Source organism: Aphelocoma coerulescens, chromosome 4A, assembly GCF_041296385.1.
Source record: "Aphelocoma coerulescens isolate FSJ_1873_10779 chromosome 4A, UR_Acoe_1.0, whole genome shotgun sequence".
In the NCBI taxonomy this organism is placed as follows: domain Eukaryota; kingdom Metazoa; phylum Chordata; class Aves; order Passeriformes; family Corvidae; genus Aphelocoma; species Aphelocoma coerulescens.
The window spans coordinates 20,401,196-20,421,808 of NC_091018.1; the positions used below are offsets into that span (position 1 = coordinate 20,401,196).

At 50.6% G+C, this 20,613-nt stretch overlaps 1 protein-coding gene across 9 annotated transcripts in view; it reads right to left on the reverse strand.

Moving 5' to 3' along the window:
* Positions 1–222: 222 nt before the first annotated feature.
* ARHGEF9 (Cdc42 guanine nucleotide exchange factor 9) overlaps positions 223–20,613 on the reverse strand; it is a 193,059-nt gene continuing 172,668 nt past the window's right edge. For all 9 annotated transcript variants that reach the window (XM_069015708.1, XM_069015709.1, XM_069015713.1 and 6 more), the window contains 3 exons: positions 11,399–11,642; positions 10,670–10,738; positions 223–493 (listed from right to left, as the gene is read on the reverse strand). In XM_069015708.1, the coding sequence (XP_068871809.1) occupies positions 312–493; positions 10,670–10,738; positions 11,399–11,642 (495 nt within the window). In that variant the 3' untranslated portion in view covers positions 223–311. The remainder of the gene's footprint in view (positions 494–10,669; positions 10,739–11,398; positions 11,643–20,613) is intronic.

The following is a 20,613-nucleotide window of genomic DNA, read 5'->3' on the forward strand; positions in this document are numbered from 1 at the left end:
GAAGAAATGTCCAACCAATGGAGTAAAATAAAATAAAACAGGTCACATGGTTAGAAATCATTGGTGCTTCCTAGTATCTAGTAGCAGATTACTTCCCAAAAACAACAAAAAAAGTTTTTGGTCCTTCTATATATATACATATATGTATATATATTATTATTTTTAAAATGTGTGTATACATATATATATGTATATATATTTAGTTGCAACAGTGCTTCTCCGAAAAAAGGTCCATCTATAAATATAATTTTATTTATTTTTATTTTTAAATTTTAGTTCTTTTAAGTTAAAATTCTCCATCTCTCTAGGTATTATTTTTTGAATGGTGTTAACCTGCTGAAGTTTTGCCAGAATGGTGCCTGGCTGCGTCTGGGTTCGGTGAACTCGAAGACCTGGGACTGGGATATGCCATCTGTCACCATGTATTGTCCCTGATTTAATGGATCCTGGGGTGGTGGGTAGGCTGGAGGAACCGACTTGGAGTAGCTCACACCTGCATCGATGATTGGGGGGAAAAAGAAACAGATCAGTCAAAGAGAAATCGGGTCAATAGTCGTTCTTCGTCATGCTACCGCTTCTTATCGCTTCTTATCGCTTCTTATCGCTTCACAACCGGGTCCCACAGGCCAGGACGTGCCAGGGCTGGCCAATCTCCAGGAACGCGGCGCCTGCCTGACCTCTCGGCTCCGAGGCTGCCTCCCTACGCCAAGGCTCCAAGACTGGGACAGGATCCATTACTTTTGTTGGGCAGAGTTCTGCCCGCCCTCATGGAAAAGTCCTGTGTGAGCGAGGAGAGCCGGGCCAGGCCCTGCCCGCACCGAGGCCGACGACCGCGCCGCTTGCCCGCTCCAATTTAACATCTCCTGCTCCGGGCTCCTGCTCGCCCTCCCTCCCAGCTATCCCTGGACAACAGCCCTGCCCCAACATGCCCCGCTGACCAGCCCCGAGCACGACCCCGAGCACGGCCCCGCTCCGATTCCCGCACGGAACGGAGCAGAGCGGCTGTGGAAGAAGCCCTACCCTGCAGGGATGAGCCTACACCGAGGGCAACTCATTCTTTAGGACTTTTCCATAGGGTTTGTTCTCAATTCACCAGTCTGGCTTCAGCCCAAAACGGCTGCACGCAACGCAGAAAAGGCTGATTCTGCTCGATCCAAACTGGCAGCAATGGATGGACTGGCAAGGCTACACTTTTAGGGTTGAGGTGTTTAATTCCCACACAGGTGAGCCACAGCTCCTGTGCAGGAACGGGGAGAGGGGATGCTGCCCTTACAGCTTTCCCACGGAACGAGGGGGCTTCAGCAACCTGTTGTAAAGAATGGTGTGGAAAGGGTGGCTCTGGGTGACTGAAGTGGAACAGAAGGGATGTGTGTCACCACCAAAGCGTGGCCTACAGGGCACAGTGACACAGTCTGGATGTCCTTCCCCGCAACGCCGCTGACGAGGGACAACCCCTCCTTCAGCCTCAGGGCAGCGGGGCCGGCTGGAAACCACGACTGCAGGAAGGAGAGAGGAGCAGGGCTGTGGAGCAGCTTGCTGTAAGCTCTGGCCATCTCTGGATCATGCAGAACTGCTCTTCCTTCTGCAGGGCCGTGGGACGGGCGAGGCTTCGCGAGGGCCGGCTCGGGGCCGTCGCCTCCCCGGGTTTTAACCGCAGCAGCGAGGCCACTGTCCCCGAGCAGCTCAGTGTCCTCATCTGGACAGCGGGATGGCATCCCCCACCTACCTCACAGGAGGGTTGTGAAGCTAAATTAATTAATGTTTGTAAAACACTTTGAGATCCTCGGCTGGGAAGGTGCTGGAGAAGGCAAAATACGGTGATTAGCACCCAGGTACCAGAGCAAGGTGTGCACAGCAATGCGGCTCCTACCACACACAGACACACCAGCGCTGGCCGGGCACGGACGGCGGCACACGACGGGCACTGACACACAGGGAAAGCCTCACGAGGGCACCCACAGAGCTCACCACACAGCTTTGGCAGGCAGGGCCTCTTCTGGGTACAAACTAAGGCGTGTCTTTAGGGAAGAGAATTGATTCGCTTCTCCTTGCTACAGAATTTACCGATCAGGGGTGAAAATCCTCAAAAGTTCCAGACCAAATGGAGATGTCTTGAGTAATTCTAACTGATTTCTCCTTCTTTACTGTATTTTGTGCAGCTCTCTGTCCACTGTAGAGAATAACCAAGATCATTCCTTACAGTGGGCAAAAACCACTCTGCAATTCACACTCATTAACCTTTAATGAATTCTTCACGGTTAGCATTTCAAACTTATTTGGAAAGATCGACCTGGAGATGTTCTGGATGTTCTGGATGATCTGTACCTGCATGCTGGAATAGCTACGCATCAATGAGTTCTCTACTCCGTGTTCCCAAGCTCCTGTCTCCCACCTGCAGAGCCCAGGGCAGCCCCAGAGCTGTGCTGGGGTCACACCTGGGCAGGGGCGGCTGTAGGAAATGTGACACAACATCTGCACCACCCTCGTTGGCACAGAACTCCAAGGAACAGTTTGAATTTCAGTCACTGTGTGACTGAAACCCACAAGGGCAGGGCACTGAGCTCCTCTCTGCCCACCTCTCCCATCCCTTCTCCTGGCACTGTCCTGCTCCGAGCTGCCCTGCTCCACATGGCCAGTGACACCAACTGGAGAGGCTGGAGGGCAAACTCCAGCCCTGAGCCCACAGAGGAGTGCCAACCTTCTCCTGGAGGCCACCAGCCCTCGGCTGATTTTCCCAGCAGAGACTGGTGAGGGATTTTAGGATCTGTGGGAAGGTGAGGATCTGGTACAGGTCCCTTACATGGCTAGAGCTGGGAAATAAATCTGCTTTGGCTCTCAGACTGACCAGGAATTACCTCAAAGGCCAACAGTCCCTTGTGGCACGAAAATTACTCATGTTCTACAACAGGAGAGCTGTGAATCGAAAGCTGCTGCTGGGGGGGACCCAGAAATGGTTCTTAGCTTTGTGAGACCTTAAAGCCACCTTGCTTTAGTGACATGGGCCCATGGCTTTGGCATCCTGTGGCTGCAGAGCACCTGGCCTTGCTGGGCTGAGCTCTTTACTGCCTCTAAACCAATTTGAGGAGGGTGAGCTAATGTATTTTAATGATGATACAAAATGCCAGGAAACCTCCTGGATCAGCAAAATGTTGTGCACTAGGAAAGCTGAACAAATAGAGGAAGGACAGTCTGGCTGATATCCACTGACAGTGATGGAGTTACACTTCAAGGAATGGAATCCACAGTCTGCCTTCTCCAAAAGGGAAAAGGGCAGACTCCCCTGGCCAGATCACTGCCAAACCCCATTTAGTTCTTTCCCAAAACTCCTGAAAAATGTCTGTCCTTGCCTGAAACACCCCCATGCACACCCTGCCCCTTCCCTCAGCAGAGCAGCTCTTCCCATAGTTGTACGTGTGGCCCCGTGGATCTGGGCTACTGGCATCAACATCTGGGCTACTGGCATCAACATCTGGGCTGGATCAATGCCAAAAGCTCCTGGCTGGTTCTATCTGCACAAGCAGCTGAAGGTTTCGTATTTCTCTCATTTATCCAATGGCCTGAACATCAAACCTGTGGATGTCAAGGACATGCACCATCGCCGTGTGTGGGACATGCAGATAAAACCTCTGTGCTCTGCTAACTCCAGAATGCATTTCCTTGTGGAACTGTGAGACAGCACTTTGCCATAGCTTGAGGTGCCCCAAGAATGACTTCTCCGTGTTTTTTTTGGACATACCAATGTTCTGGAACACAGAAAGTGGGGGCTGGGAGGGGAAGATTCACCTAATCTGCACATCTTCAAATCCTGAGAAAGAGCAATTGTGGGAGAAGTCTGGCAGGCAGGTATTTTTCTGTTCTGCTCTGAAGTGGTTTGTTCCCTCATCAGAACTTGGGGCCATCGTGCAAAATTGTCTCTTGAGGGATATTTTTTTTTTAATATGCAAAGCCATAACTCCACTGCAATTCACCAGAAAGAAATGAGCACAGCTCTTTTCCAAGGCAATTTTGGGCTGCGTGGCGAGCGGAATTCAAAGCACAAAGGGAAGAATCGATGGATAAGGAACGATTTCCAGGCACAGCAGCCAACTCCACCCCATGGGCAGAGCTGGAGCTCCTTCTGCTGGTTCGTGCTTCCTTCTGCAGCGCGGCTGCAGCTGCACAGAGGATCGGATCGCTCACAGGGCGGGGCTGGGAGAGCTGCTCACGAGGAGAACAAGAAAATTCCCAGATTCATAATTTGGCTAGACAAAACTGGTGAGAGATGCTGCGCTGTCACTTGAAATCATGTCTTTTTATAGCACCAGGCAACGTCACTTGGAGCCTTTTGGATTTCTCAGCTCAGAAGGAAACAATTAAAAAAGATTTGAAACTGTCTCGTTTTTCCCTTCTAGGCTGGGTTTTTATTTTTTGGGGTTTTTTGGTTGGTTTTTTTTTTTTTTTTTCCAAAGTGTCTCTTCTCTTTGAGGTGACAACACGATTTCAGCAGCACGTGAAGGTTTGGGAGCATGCTGGTAACTCACAGGCAATCCACAGGGACACGTGCAGACGGATCATCCAGCAGGACACTGCCCCTCCCCGGGCTCACACGACACAGACACGGAGAACACGCACATCTCCTCCACATAACCATGGAAACTTGCCTTACAAGCTGTTTACTCCATCCTCCACCTAGGAGATTTTAGCTTATCCTTTGATCAGGAGCTACTTCCCAGGTTTTTCCCCCCACGCTGCTGTCCAGGGCTCACGCTGCTCATTAGCCAGAGCTGGGGAGGGGACAATGACATCGCCAGCGCTGCTGGCAGTTCTGCCCTGGCCGAGGAAAGGGAGCAGTGCTGCCTAAGGAACCTTCCAGCTCCCTCAGAGCTCAACAGCAGCTCAGCCGACTTGCATCTTTTAGAAAATGCTCAAAACCCCCACAAATTCAGTTTCCTCCTGAATACCGTAACCCCCACACGTGGGGAAGCCAGGGACACGCCTCCAGAGCACTAATTGTTGTATGGTTAATTACTCCTGTCGTAGCAACAAGTTTAAGGTAAGGAAATGAGCAGAACTGGCTGGGTGGGTCCAGCCCTTTGCCCTCTTCAGCACATTTCAACAGAGGATCTCAAAGCACCACCCCACGACTCCCTGGCTCACGTGTAGGGTTGGCAAAGGACGATGTGTCCAGAGTTGGCTGTCCCCGAGGTGAGGATGGAGCTGAGAACAGGAACCCTCTGCCCCCCCCCAAGGCAGGCCTGACCAGCTGGATTTCCTCGCTTTACACCTCCCTGCTGAATCACCCAGCTCTCACTTTGCCATATTTGCCCAGCTCCAGAGGAATTTCAGTGGTGCCTCAGCCATGGCTCTTTACACACCACGGGATTTCACTGGTACCAGTGAGGAGAACATGCCTGAGCTCCCTTTTCTAACCACAAGCCTCCCTTCTCTGTTTAGGAGGGAGAGGGCTGGCTGCAGCTTGAGAAATGCAGGAGGAAACAATCATCTCATGTCCTGATGTTCCCCAGACAACCACAACATCTACCTACACACACTGAGCTAACCCGAGCCTCTGGAGTCTATTTATCAAGTCTGCTACCGCAGCCTGATGTCATTAGACCAGACATTAAGATAATGATTCCTCGTGTGATAAGAAAAGCTAATCGAGGCAAGATGGAATAAATGATACTGGGGCTTTATCCATCAGAGCCAGGTGAAAACTAAGTCCTGCCATCCTGCGTTTGTAGAGCCTCCCTCTCCTCCAGCACCCTGCAGGCCGATCACAGATCACTCCGTGGGTTTCACTGATGGGAAGGGACCAGTTCAGCCCTGGAATGCTGCTGCTGCTTCTGGGCAGCAACTCTGACCTAAACCCCCTCACCAAACTCAAGGTGTAGGAGTATCTGGGCTCACAAACTTATTTCAGTGGGAATCTCAACACGTCATCGATGTCAACATCTCGGCTCTTCCCACGAGGGGCATTAACATCTCACCAAAAAACTGCCCTGGGGGATTTGCTCAGCAAATCTCACCACTACCATCCTCAGAGGTAAGAATTTATTCCTGCTTTGCCTTAGCATGTAGATCTGACTGGTTCCTGGAGGATCCTGAGGACTCCAGCTGGATTCCTGATGCCATCAGTGCGATGGTGCTCGTGGACCCACAGCACGAAGCGCTGGTAGGGTCTGGATTTTACAAGAAATGGGGTAAACTCTGTGCTTGCCCTGAATCTGTGGGGAAATACCACCGACAACACGATCAGCTCCATCCTTCCACCTCCTGCGCTGTGAAAAAAAGGGAAGTGACCCTGATTATCCGAAAATGCAAATGCCCCTCTTTGTTTTGAAGCAGTCGGGCTGTGGTTGCTCAGGCTCCTGCAATTCCCCGAGGCTGTGCCTACACGTGTGAATAGCTGGGGAAACACGGCAGGGCCACGTCAATCTTGTCAGCAAAGAAGATGCAATAAAAGAGGATTAAACAGCCGGGAGAACCACGGGAGGGACCGAGCACCCCTGGTCAGCCCTGTCCTGCCCAGCTCTGCCGGGCTGAGGTGCTGGGAGAGCCTCAAGTGCAGAAGTGGGGGAAGCCAGAGAAGCTGTTGCATGTCTGGGTCAGGGTTTTTATGACATAGTTGGCTGTGAGCTCAAGTGATCAGAAAGGAATAAATTAACAGGAAAATCCAGTGATTCAGAGGGTGTTTGGTGACAGGCCAAGGCAGCTCGTGCTGGCTGATGATTTAACCCCTGCTGGGTTTGCATGGCTGAGTGTGCACGGGCAGGTTTAGTGATCGCATCTTTCTCAGGTGATGCCGGCTGAATCTCTGCTTTCCTCATCCTAAAGACTTGGCAGGGCTCAAGGCATCTCCTGGGGGGAGGCTTGCACAGGGCACCGAGAGGAGCTGCATATAGTGAGGGGGTCTCCTGGGGTGGGGAACACCCCCAGCTCACACTAAGGTCACTTCTTTAAATGTGAACAGACATTTCCCTTTCCAAAAGTAGGAAATGGTGCTGCAAGAATGGAGTCTCCTTCCTGGAAGGACCTCTAATTCCCTGGCACCACTGGCTGGCAGCTGCTAGGAATATGAACAAATATCCCTTCTGTGGACAGGCTGTCCTGCAAGGGGCCAGATATGGACAGAGCTGGGGATCAGAGAGGTAACTGAGTGTTCCTGCAGGCTGCAAACACCAATCCTTGCAGGGGGGATCACGAGTGGCCAGGGAACAGAGGCCCCTCATGCAGAGAGGCACGCCACGAGCCTTCTGTTTTCAAATGCTTAGAAATGGAAAAATGACCCTGGATTAACCTTTGTTTACGTTAAGGATGGACTGGAGATCCACAAGGGATCCGTTTTCAAGGCAACTTTAGAGCAGTTTCCACTCCTTTAGTCAGTGACCAGCGCGGTCAGAAGAGGCCAGTGCCACCCTCGCGCTGCCCTGTCCCGCCGTGGGACCCGGGCTCTGCACAGAACCTGCTCTCCTGCCTGCAAAGGGCTGCAGGGAGGGGTTTCTGGTTTCTAAGTCAAGACAAACAAATTTCTCTTGTTATTTCACTCTTCCTAGGAGACACCAGACTGAATTCCATTCCCAGTTGCCACACTGACACTGGAGGAAGCCAAAGGGCAGCGACCAAGAGGCAAAATCTTGACCAACCCATGCAAAGGGCAACCAGCAGCAAGCAGCCCTTTTCCCTCTGTCAGTGGGGCACAGAGCCAGCACTGCCCATTTACTGGATGTCTAATGGACTTAAAGAAGGCCAAAAATTGGTTTAGTGCTGTCTTAAGGCACCTGGTCTAGTATCATTACGTTTTGCCCAATCCAAAAAGGAGTGCAAATCCTGGGATACTGCACATCATTAACTGGGTGTGGCAGGGAGCCTGGCCCTGCACACATTGCTGAGAGCCAGGAGGGGGCTGCTGCCCCACAGGGGACCCTCAGCTGGGGAGCAAGCACTCCTCAGAACACTCAGAGGGTGGTCTCACTTAATCACCTGCATAAAGGTCCTGCTAGTTTAAAAAGCAGAGTTTTAAGGTTTCCTCTGCTGCTCTCAGCTGCTCTCCCCCTCTCCTGCTGCAGCCAGCAGAGGTTTAAATGCCTCCTTTTCAAACACATGCCAGCCACCTCCAGAGCAATACTTCTGGGAGGTGTGGTACAACAGTGCATGAAATAAGCAACACTTTATACTATTTGAAAAATGTTTTTCTGCTTCACCTCTAACAAAGTTGATTGCATTTTCCATTTCACCTCCTTCACGGCTTTTCCCTCTTCCTTAAGTGTTCTGTGACAGGGGAATTACCATGGCTTCCCATTTAAGAGGTGGAGGGAACAAGTGAGATAATCTAGGAACAAGTCTGTAATAGGCATCCTGTGACACGGGAGCCGGGCTGGTGGCACCTTGAGCAGCTGAGCTGTCAAGGCCTGCTGCAGCCACTGAGACCATCCTGCAAAGCCTGCATTTAAATAAATAAATACTCCTATCGAATACAGTGACCTGGTCCTCCTTCTGAAGGGCTTCCCTGCTTTTCAGGTATAACTGATGCTCCAAAAGCAGCTCCAAGCCCTTTCCAGCGCTCCTGTGGTGCTGTGGGAGGGCAGAGGCAGCAGCAGCCGCTGGCACGGGCACACCTGCAGCCCCAAGTGCCTGCCAAGGTCTTGGCAAAATGAAATGTTGTCAATATCTGTAAAATGCATATGGCAAGATTAAAAAAATCAGTCACTAAAAGCCAGGTCTCAGGAGTCTCCTCCTACCTCCCTCTTCTGAGCAGTGCCAGCAGCTCCCTGCTCCGGCAGCCTCGCGCCTCTCGTTGGGTCTTGGGCACAAGACAAACCACAGAGTACCAAAACTAGGAGTTTTCAGTGTCAATATTTAATTTAATCAACCTGAGACTGGGCTATGGTCACCACAGCATAGGGCAAAGCACACAGAGCTACCGTTTTCATGACCCTCTTTGATGTTTCTCAGATTTCACGTCCTAAAACCAACCAGGCTGTGCTTAACTCGGTGCTGGGGGGTGACTGAACTTCTGTCTGGCTCGAGGACTTAATCCCGTAAAAAGAACTGCCAGTGCCACAGCCTAAGCTCATTCTTCACCAAAGAAATGCTGACTGCTGTTTCAGGAGCTAATGAATTTCATAGTCCGAGAAGCCCAAGATAACAACCCCTCCTTTTTCATCTCAGAGAGAAAGAGAGAGAAAGACAAAGAGAGCAGACAGAGAGCAATTGCTGTGTAAGACATAAGTCCTGTCAGGCAGATTGTATTTGTCAGGATGCAAGTCCAGTGATTTACGTGGGGATACTGGCAGGCATGCTCAGGCACCTCTGAACCGTGTCACTTACTGGCTGAACAGTACAATTATTAATTAATACCTATATTAATTAATAATAGAATTAACGGAACAGCTAGCAATAATTTATAACCTGGCTTTGTCACAGCAGTCATGCAAGTCAGGCTCTCTCATTGTGCAGTCGCCACAAGGCCTGTGGATGCTCCCGTGCTGAGGGACAGACATGCAGGTGCTGAGGGGCTGTGGCAGGGGCACAGGGACAGTGTGAGACACCTGGGCCTGCTTTGGGTGTGCACACTCTGAGCTTAGGACATCTGGCCAGGAGAGTTTTTAGAGAACATCTTAGGAGACAACGGAAGAAGTCAGTAGAGAGGAGAAGACTGATGACAATGGAGAGACACAGCAAACCAAGGAGTTCACAGCTGGCCTGGCAAACCACTCCTGGACCAGCAAAGCCAGTAGACAACACACAGGTGAGGCAGAAAGCAAAGAGCTCCTTCAACTTCTGCAAAACCCCCCCCAAAACACCTGCACAGAGCGGGGACCAACCTGCCTGCACCTGACCTGAGCCAAGCCTTGAGGAGCTTTCTCAAAACCCACTTGTAGGCCTACTTGTGCTATGGAACTTTGGTAACAAATCAGTACATCCATGACTGTGTGAAGCTTTGGAGAACTTGAGAAATGACCTCTCTGACCTTCCCTCTGTGTTGAGTATTTCCAAACCTGTAGCTGCAAGAGTTATTGCAAGAGAGAATTACCGCTGGTTTGGCCAGTGGAGACTCTGCCTAACACCAGGCATGGCATTGATCAGCTGGCTGCAGCCTGCCTGGCCAGGGAAATGAATCTGACATTCCAGAGGTACAATGTCTTGACTAAAATACTTTATTTCCTAGAGTTGATGCTACTGTGCTGTCTTTAAAAAATTACAGGCAGCCCCAGGAAACAAGAGTGTCCCTTTCCAGCAGCAGGAAAGGGGTACTCCCTCCCCAGTTCCAGCATTTTAGCAATTTTTCTTTTTTTTTTTTTTTTTTCTTTTTTTTTTTTTTTTGCTAATGGGAGACTTTGGGAATTAGCAGAACCTCTACACACCTCCGCACTCACTCCCATTTCAGCCTGAGATAAACAACTGAGATAGATAGATTTCTGCCCCCAGGGACAGCTTCTGGACATCAGACTGGAGACACGAGATCAAATTCATCTCTGGTGCAGTTCCACTGGCTTTCAACCACCTTCGACCAGAGATTAATTTGGCCCACAGATACATTAAGAAAGGATACAAAGCACAAACGGTATTTGATATAAAAAAGAGAAGGGAGGGGGAAGTTGAGGGGATGCTGGATCCTAACCCAGCAGGATTCAGCCCAGCCCGCTCCACCCTCACATCACCAGGCACAGAGCGTGTTGCCGGTTACCTTTTTGCTTACTGACTTTCTTTACTGTCATTGCCGCTTGCCGCTTTTGATTCTCAGAAATTTCAAAGCCTGGAAAAGGGAACACGGCAAACACAATTCAGAAGGTTGCTCACAAAGCCTCGTTTCCTTTTGGGGAGGGGGATGCTCTGCTCTGTTTGCAAACACGGAATGCTCTGGGGGTGTGTGGGCAGGGATTCTACCGGAAAGCAACTCCTCCTTGGCTTCCTTCTAATCTCACTTGTGCAGGGGCTGGATGAAAAGTAAGATTAGACCCATTTTTATTTATGCAGCATCACAAATATGCCCAGGGCTTTAGAGCTGAGCAGCAAACTGAGCCTGGACTGACGCTGGTCACAGTCAATTTGAGGGCTGGTGCAAGGGAAGGGCTGACACTGACTTTGCTGCCTCCCCTCTGCATGAGACATCCTTAACCTGAGCAGGAGGATGCAGCCAGGAGACCCTGAGGGCAGATGGCCAAAGACTTCCCTCTCCCACACACCCACGGAGGTCCAGGCTTGAAGCTATGGGCAGAATTTGTTTATTGAGGGACAAAAAGAACAGTAACTGAGCTGGAAAGAGACCTATTTGTGACCAGGAGAGCAGCCAAGGCCATTTCACCAGGGTTGAACTGTAATTCTACCACAAAGACAATGTGGGCTCCTCCACCCATTGGGGCTAAATTAAACACTACCAACAACCTCCTTTCAGATTCATTTCCACATTCCTCACCTATCTTTTCATCTTCTTTTACCATCTTCCTTTCTTCTCTGAAAGCTCTAAGCCATCGTAACTTCTCCTCCAGTTTCTTGGCAAAGAATAAGTGCATTTCCTCAGTCTCCTTGTTATGCAGTTTGAAGGCATTCTTCATGCTGACATTGAAGTCATCATCTCTCCCATCTTCTATATCCACCACTTCGTATTTATCCATGTCTATGCGCCCTTTGTAATACAGGATATCCCTTCGGATCAGATCCTACAGAGGGAAAAGGAGACAGGGTTCATGGTGAGACCTTATGGAGCCTGAGCTCAGCAGGGAATTCCTGGGAGAGCTGAGGAAAAGAAAAAAGGGATGGTGAAACCTGGTCAGATCCTTCAATTCCTGGGAGAGCTGAGGAGAACAAAGAAGTGATGGTGAAACCTGGTCAGATCCTTCAATTCCCGGGAGAGCTGAGGAGAACAAAGAAGTGATGGTGAAACCTGGTCAGATCCTTCAATTCCTGGGAGAGCTGAGGAGAACAAAGAAGTGATGGTGAAACCTGGTCAGATCCTTCCAGCCCTGCCTGCTGTGAACACCTCTCTTGCTGGCCAAACAGGGCAGACCATGGGCAGAGAGGAACGAAACACACACCCTTGAGCTGCAAAATGCAGCTTGTAGGCACGAAGAAATGTCTCGGAGCAGGTGCCGTGGTCCAGCATTTCCACGTGGGAGGTTCTGCTCCACAGGGTGAGAACTGTAAGGCACAGGCTGCTGGCCTGAGGGATCCCTGTGAGGCTGAGCAGGCTGGGCACAAGCCCCAGTCTGGAGCCATCACTGGTGTGGCAGCACAGAATGCCCAGTGCAGCTCTGTTTTCCACACACATTCCCACACCCAGGAGGGACTGGTCTCTGCCCCTTGTCCTTGGGGCCCATGTCCCACTCACACACAGCTCACTGGTGAGAAACCACCCTGATTCTCAGCTCAAAGCACCCCTGACCTACCTCTGTCTCATTCCACCTGGGATTTAACCTCTTGATCCAGCTTGTTTTTCTTTTTCTCTCCTTGATATTTATAACCTTTTCAACCAAACCTGTTCATGCTCATCTCCTTTCTCAGTTGGTTATTCCCTGTTGTTCAGCAACAGCTCATTTCGCTGCGTTGGGAAGGGAAAAGTAAACTCCCCACTGGCCCCACATCTCTGTGCCTGTTATCTCAGGTAACACAAGATGATCATCAGAAAACAGAATTTTAGTTCTCTAGTCGTGGCCACACAAAGTGATTCGATAGATTTAAAACCAAATTCAGCAGCACACAACCAAGATTTCCTTCCTCTAACCACTCTCAAAAGCAATATTTAGGTATATTAAATCAATTTAACCTAAATACCTTTGGATTTTTCAGAGTGCCCTAAAGATAAATGCTATGTCACAGGATTCATTTAAGAGGAAAAATGAAGGCAATGTACAGCACTTATTTACTGAAATAATATTTAGCAGTGAGGTTTTTTCAAGATAAGCAGTAGGTATTATTTTAAACAAATTAATCTTGGAAAATAAACTCTACATCATAATGATTTAGCAAACTTGCTCATGGATCTGCCACACAGTATGAACTATCACAAGACTGGCCAGAAGCTCACAGGCTTTAAATCCTGACTCCTTCCCCTGGAACGCTCTGGATGGGTGGGGGAAACTCCATTAGCAAATATCTCATACAAAAACCTTCCTCTGGTGTAGGCTTGAAATAGTGATGCTGTCCAAAACATAAGAAAAAGGTATTTCAGGCTGAATAGGCAACAGAAAATCTTTTCAGTTTCGTCCTAACTTAGGAAATTGCTTCTTTCCCTCGGTGCTGTGGAAAGGCTGCAAGAGCCACGCGGAGCCTGATCAATCAGGTCGATACCACACACGGTGTTTAATGGGAGTCTGGGGCTCGTTCTCAGAGAGAACATTTATCTCCACCACGTTCTCAAAAAAACCTGAGACCAAATCTCACAGGGACGAAGATGTGCTCCTTAAATCAGCTGCGCAGCAGCCATTCCCCTTCCCACTGCTGCTGAGAACTTCCAGAACCAACCCCATCAGACCATGGTCCCGTGAGGATGGATCCAATGGACTTTTCCAGGCAATTTCCATGATTGTGGAGAGATTTGTTCATAAAGGTACTACAAGAATCAATAATCACAAGCTCTGAAAATCCCAGGCTCTGTGCACTGCCTCTTTCCTCACACATACTAAATACATTTTCCCCCTCTTATCTCTCTGATTTTAATTCAGAAAACACTGAGCTATTTTTAATAGCCCCTGCCAAGTGAATGCTTTACCAGCTTTGTGCTTCCAGAGGACAATCCATGGGTTTGGATGTGCCTGACTGAGCTGCTCCACACATTTCCCCTCCCGGGATGCAGCAGAAGCTGCTGCTGTCTCTGGCCAGGCTCTGAGGGTCCTGAGCTGCTGAGTATTGGATGTGAAGATAAAGGTGTTGCCCAGGAGTGACTGAAGGAGCAGCATGGACATAATGGAATCCTGCAAGTGCCTCTGGAGATCAAACGGCCCCACAAGTTACTGCTGGTGAAATGCAGGAGTGAGGAAGCAGCAGCTCAGCTGCAGAGGAGGAAACGCCGTGGTTTGGCCTTGAGCTGAGCAAGGGAAAGACAACAGCACAAAGCTCCTGTCTGCCACTTCACTGCCATTTGGAGAAGGAAATTCCACAAGGACTCTAGAAGAAACGCATCCATCTTTTCTCCCAATGTTTTCCTTCAAAGGAAGGGCCATTGTTGGCCATGAACTCCACACTGGTACCCTGAATTTGTAAGAGACCCTTTATTCCCCACAGAGTGGCAGAGCACACAAACATCTCATGGGTAACACATGTCTGGACATGGAGGACTTCATCCACACCTGGTTCCAGAAAGTTCAGTCCACAGAGCAGATTAACAACTGTAACTGGATAATTTTACTTCTAATGGGCTCAGCATTTCCTATTATCATTCTCCCTTCTTCTTGCCAACACGCAGTGAATGGATATTATTTCCTAACTGACTCAATTTTAACACCCATAATATGGGAAGCATAATAATTATTTGATCCGTGGATATTTTATCACAGCTTTTAAAGAATAACAGACACCACTTAGCTCCTTACTGAAGCATGGCCCTCTTCGAACGCCTGGCACTGTAATTGAGCTCAATAAAATGCACGTATTCATCTGGCCTACAGGAGACACAGCAAACAAGGCCAAGCCCTTGTTTTAAGGAGCTTTTTATGCACGTGGACAAGAGGATAGAAATTGAGAGAGCACACAGGCCATGAAGAGATGCTGCTTGTGTGCTCTCTGCCAGGTGCAGCAGCAGTGCTCAGACGTGAACCTGTTGATCCTCGCTTTGCCCAGCACCGTTCTAGCCTTTTTCCCAGTGGAGTCAAAGCAAACATGAGATAAAGGAAAGCAGCTGTGAGGCTGAGGAGGGAAATGGCTTGTTCCACCAGCCTGGTGTAAGTACAGCATGGCAGGAGGACAAAGCAGATCCGTGCACAAAAATGGAGATCTGTCTGCTACGGAAGCAGCCACGCTGCTGAGAGGAGCTCTGGCTTTGTGGGGGACAGGAATGGCAGCTGCTGCTCCTGCTCCTGGTTATCCCAAGGATAAATGAGAGAATTAGGAAGAAATTATTAACCTCTAGGATATAGCTTTGTTCACATGCTGGCTCGGTTCATGTGGAACTGTTTATTATCCTGCCCGTGGCTCAGCCAGGACGACCATCGCCTGCTTTGCACTGGCCAGTCTGAATGTCACATGAGATTATTTCTTGTAGTTAAATCAGGCAAGAGCAAGAAAATATAAAAATAAAAACCCAAAAAAAGTCTCTCAAAACCTTATCAGTGGGGAAAGGCCAAAGAAATGGAGCTGTTTAATCTAGAAAGGCCATGACTAAAAAGGAATGTGCTGTTGGTATTCCAGTGTGTGAAAGCTGCTCCTCTTCTAAGGAGGCTGGTGACCAATTATTCTCCATTTTGATTGTGCCTTGGCTTAATTTACCACAAGGGAGAACAGGATTAGAATCTTGGGGAAAAAATGTTTCTATCTAGAAGAGTAGTTAAACCCTAGAACAGACAAAACAGGGAAGTCTTGGGACGGCATTCCTGGGGGATTTTCAAAAGAAGGTTAGACAAACATCCATCAGAGATGATCTGAGTATGCTTAATCCTGCAAAGGGAATAGCTGATCTCCTGGGGTCCTTCCCAGCGCTGCAGCTGGGTGGTGTCTAAGGGGAGGTGACAGATGGAGCAGGGATGGGAGCAGGTAGGATGAGCAGGGACCTGGGGCGGTGTGGGAGCGGGACGGCAGCAGAGCAGCAGCAGCACAGACCTGCAGCCTCTGCACAGCATCCAGCCTGCCTTGCCTGGCTCTAAAGGAAATTGATGCATCTGGGTCATTTGCACTTATTTGTCTAAATATGATCTTTTTTTACCCTACAGCTTCTATGATTTCCTTTTCTTCCCCTTGCTGAGGTTAATTAAGCTCTTCCGAATAATGCTCTGCAGTCTGTTCACGTAATCTGTACTAAGGATTCACAAGGAAAAGATGAAGCCTAAAAAAGTGGTTTGATGGGAGCACAAAGCCAAGTTCTGACACGTTACATAAGCCCCCCACAGCTCTGCTCCCCGGGTGCTGTGCTGGGGTTTGCGGCCACGCTCGGGGCTGGCCCTGCCTTGGGACCTGCCTGGGCCACCCCCTCTGCTCCCACCCCCCATCACTGTTCCTACTTGGAAGGGGGAAGGTGACTTTATGTAACTGCACTTGGAAGGAAAAAAATCTTTGTGACCATCTTAAGGAAAGCAAGGCTGAGCTTTATGGGAAAACCAGGAAGCTGGGATGGGCTCCCACAATGAATTGTGCTCCTGCTGTAGTGGACACAGACACCTGCAGGAAGGATTGCACCTGGAAATCACTGTTCAGCGGCTCTCTGACTCCTCCTGGTCTTCAGGACTGCTTCTCCTGCTCTCTAGTTTTAATCTCTAACTTCTTTTCTGCCCCAGTATTCTAGACCACAGCTCCTTGTGACTGGCACTGTCTGTGGGACAGGAAAAGGGTCAAGCCCTCCTGAGACACTTCAGGGGAAAAAGAACAATCCCGAGGAGGGCAATCTGCAGTCACCAGTGCAAAATGGCATCACAACCAAAAGCTGTTCGAGGGTTTCAGCAGCACAGAGCACCCGAGGAGGAAACGAGCACCTGAGAGGACCTGGCCTGGTCCCAGACCTTCACTCCACGTGTGCAGCATTCCAGGAGTTTCATATTCCTCCTGTTAACTCCTGAGTGGGTGGCGTGCAGGGGTGGATGGGGAGGCCTTAAGCAAGGGTTTGGATTTAGGATGGTGCCTTTTTCGGGGCTGTGGTTTACTCTGTGCTAGGTCACACTCGACTTCTCATGCGTAAAACAAATCATCCGTGAAACACAAATGGAGGAAGAGCCATTTCCAGCCGTGAGTCATTAGATCCCTCTTTGGAGCTGACAGGACAGGAGATGCCAACCACAGAATAATCCATTACAAGTTCCTCACTGCATATGTAGGTTATTGGTGCTCCCGTTTATCAAACCCTGCACATTCCAATGGCAAAGGAGTTTCAAAATGACTCGGGGAGGAATTATGTGCTCCAAGGACATGGATGCAGCCAGGCCCTGTGAGTGCAGCTCCTGGGGCTCCAGGTGAGATTTGTCCCTCAGCCCTTCCCCACCTCTACTGTAAGATAATGACATTTGTTTATCGTGCAGATCAAGGGGGAGCTGTCAGTAATCAGTGAGAGACGCACTGGAGGGCTCTGGTGGTGGATCTCTAACAGCTCAAAGCTGTGTGGGAACAGCTCAGCACTGGGAGCCTTGGGATCAGAGCTGGCAGAGCCAAGGGAGGCAGAGGAGGCCTGTGGGCAGTAAGGACAGCACAGCCCCTCCAGCCCTGAGAGGCACAGGGAGGAGGAGGAACAGGCAACAGGGGGCTCCTCCAATGGGGATCATCACTCCATCCCCACCAGCTTTACAGGACATCAGCAATGCCCTTGAGCCATGAGGGACATCCCTGTCCTGGGGGCATCAGGAACAGCTGGGCCAGGGAGGGCATTGTCCTGCTCTGCCCTGAGCTGGGGCAGTTTTGGGCACAACAATATAACACAGACTTTAAGCCATTGGAGAGCATCCAAAGGAGGCCATGAGGATGGGGAAGGCTCTGGAGGGGCCTTATGAGGAGGGGCTGAGGGCACTTGGTTTGTTCAGCTGGAGGAGACTGAGGGAAGACCTCGTTGAGGTCTTTGACATCCTCCCGAGGGGCAGCAGAGGGGCAGCTCTGATCTCGTCACTTGTGACAGGGACAGGCCCCAGGGAACGGCTGGAGCTGGGCCAGGAGGGGTTTAGGTTGGATATCAGGAAAGGTTCTTCCCCCAGAGGGTGCTGGGCACTGCCCAGGCTCCCCAGGGAATGGTCCCGGCCCCGAGGCTGCCAGAGCTCCAGGAGCGTTGGGACAGCGCTGCCAGGGATGCCCAGGGTGGGGTTGTTGGGGGCTCTGTGCAGGGATGAGAAGCAGCAATCCCTGAGAAGCAGATGAAGTGTTCCCCAGGTTCCAAGGGAGAGCAGCCAGCCAAGGATGAGGCTGGACACAGAGCCACCCACGGCAAGCCCTGCCCTTGGTGAGCAGCTGCCATGGGAACAGTTGGTGCTGGAATTAGGTGAAGACTAAGCCAGGGTTCACAATAACTGCACCCAAACACCAGCTCATGATTTGGGAAAGGCAGAGCTTTGGAAGAGGCTGAGCTGCCTCTTGCACTGAGGCGTGGGTGGGTCTCAGAGCCCTCTCTGTGATTTCCCACTGGCCTGGGCACTGACAGCAGAGCAGAGGAGCAGAGTTTTCCAGTGTACTCCTGAAATTTGTCCTGATTTTCCTGCTTGCCTGCTCTCTCTCTTCCCTCTGCCCTGCCTGCCGCGAGCAATGAGAGCATGGCACGCTGCCACTTTGCCATGTCTTTGGGTATCTTTGGTCATAAGGGCTTCAACGTTCTTCGACTTTTTAAAAGCAGATTCCGAGCCTACATTTTTAAGTCTAATTTACCTTAAAGAGACCCTTTGACGGAAGCAGCCCAGCCTGCTTGCCATGAACACCAAGGGGACCGTTTTCTGTACCATTTATACATTTAATTTAACCCTGCTGTGGGCTGTGCTCAGGTGGGACACTGACAGTGACACACAGCGGAGCTCAGTGCAGCACCACTCTGGGCCTCTCCTCCGCCCAAATGAGACCCTAAAGCTCAATGAAGTGGTTTTTGTCCTAAATATTCTCGATATAACAAAATAAATCTAAGCCCTGCTAAGTGTTTGGATGCCAGAGCCTGTGAGCTTTGCTCTGAGCCCTGGGACACTCAGCTGGGACTGAGCTGGCATTCGGGAGCAGGGAAACGGGATCTGCTCAGCCCAGCCTGGAATGAGCTGAGGGATGGATCCTATCAGGGACAGGGGGATGTAACACCACCTCCCCAAAACCCCCTCAGCCACTCGCTTCCCATCCCAAACTTGCTGGGAGCGTCCCCAGGGGAGCCGAGATGCCGGCGCTCTCAGTTTATGTAACTCCTCCTGCACAAGGACAGCTGTGCCGGGGAGGTCGGCAGATCCCTGCCAAATTATTCAGCACTGTCTGTCTCCCGAGTTTGGGAAGAGACGTTTGATTCATCCTCGCCAGCTCCGTGGAGCTGCAGAGTGGGATCCGAGAGGGGGAGGACGGGAGCTGCGAGCGTTTGTGGGGAAATGCTATTTTTGTTCCGTGGATTCGGTGGCACACCGGTGGCATTCTGGTGCCTTGTTCCACCCCAGCCAAATCCCTTTGGCTGCAGAGCAGCGAGCTGAGGGCGAGGGCCTTTCCAAAGGACTTGTAACAGGAGGAGATGGGAAACCCCTGTGCAGCCACATCACTCCACTCTGCTGGCCTCCCCAGCTGCTCACAGGGGCTTCAGATGGTGCTGATGAAAGGTCATGGCAGAGGAGGGGTAGGTTTTTTCGCTTGTGGGCCAAATTTACACCCACTGCAATTCCAGGAGCAGTAAGTGAGGCACGGAGCGTTTTGCAGAGCATCCTGCAAATCCGTATGGCCACAGGAGGCGAAACCTGATCCCTGCCCAGACAACCACACAGATGGTGAAGGACTCTAAATTCAGCCCTTTCTGGATTTCAGCACTCCTCCTGCTGGCTCCTCCAGACCCTCTGGATTCTGCTTTTCCCTCTGTGCTCCCCCCAGGCAGTAGAAGCACAGCAGGTCCTGGGTCAGCACGCATCCCCTGTGACACTGCTTAGGGCACACCACGGGCACCTGCACTGCCCTCCAAAGGCTCACTGAGCATTCCAGGCAGTGGCACCATCCACAGGAATGTTTTCCTCCCTTGAATACCCGTCTGAAAGCTGGAGTGCTGTTTCATAACTGGTTTTAATCTATACCATGCTGAACGCTGGACTTGCCTTCCTTGGCTATCTGCTGGCCAGGGGACTGATGAAACATCCAACTTCCCTTCCATGCTCCGTGATCCCACAGAAACCTCTTGCCTGCAGAAAGCACCAGCTGGGCTAGAGCCACAGGGCTCTGTGAGTGGGGCTGGGGAAACACTGGTCTCTAAAACCTTCATTTCACACTTTGTGACCAAGCCACTGTGTTCTCTTTGATCACCTCCATGCCCACCTCACAGACTCACGGAATATCCTGAGTTGGAAGAGACCCACAAGGATCATCGGAGTCCAGCTCCTGGCTCTGCACTGGACAGCCCAGGAACCACCCCAGCTCCAGCAGCAGCCGCAGGCTCTGCCTGCCAGGGCAGCACCAAGTCTCTCCTGAGCTGCTGAAACCCAGCCTGAGCCACTTCCCCACCCTGCTGCAGGCTGGGCCCAGGCCTGACCCAAAACGTGGCACTTTGTGGAGATCTGTGCTACTGGGAGAAAAAGGCAAGAGCTGGGAGGTGCTGCTGAAGTCAAGCACTGTTCCTGGTGGGTCAAAAACCCACTTAAAGTAGTAAGAGCTGTCCCAGGACTGCTCTGTGTTTGCAAACAAGATTTTTGGCTGGTCTCACAGTCCCTCTTTAGCCTGTAATAAAAGCAGGGCCCTTGTTTTGGTGCAGAGATTACCTCGGTGTTTCCAACAGAACCTACATGGGAACGAGACCTTCTTCCACTGAAAGCACTCAGAAACGTCTTTTTTATCTTCCCATTTGGAAACCTGGACCGC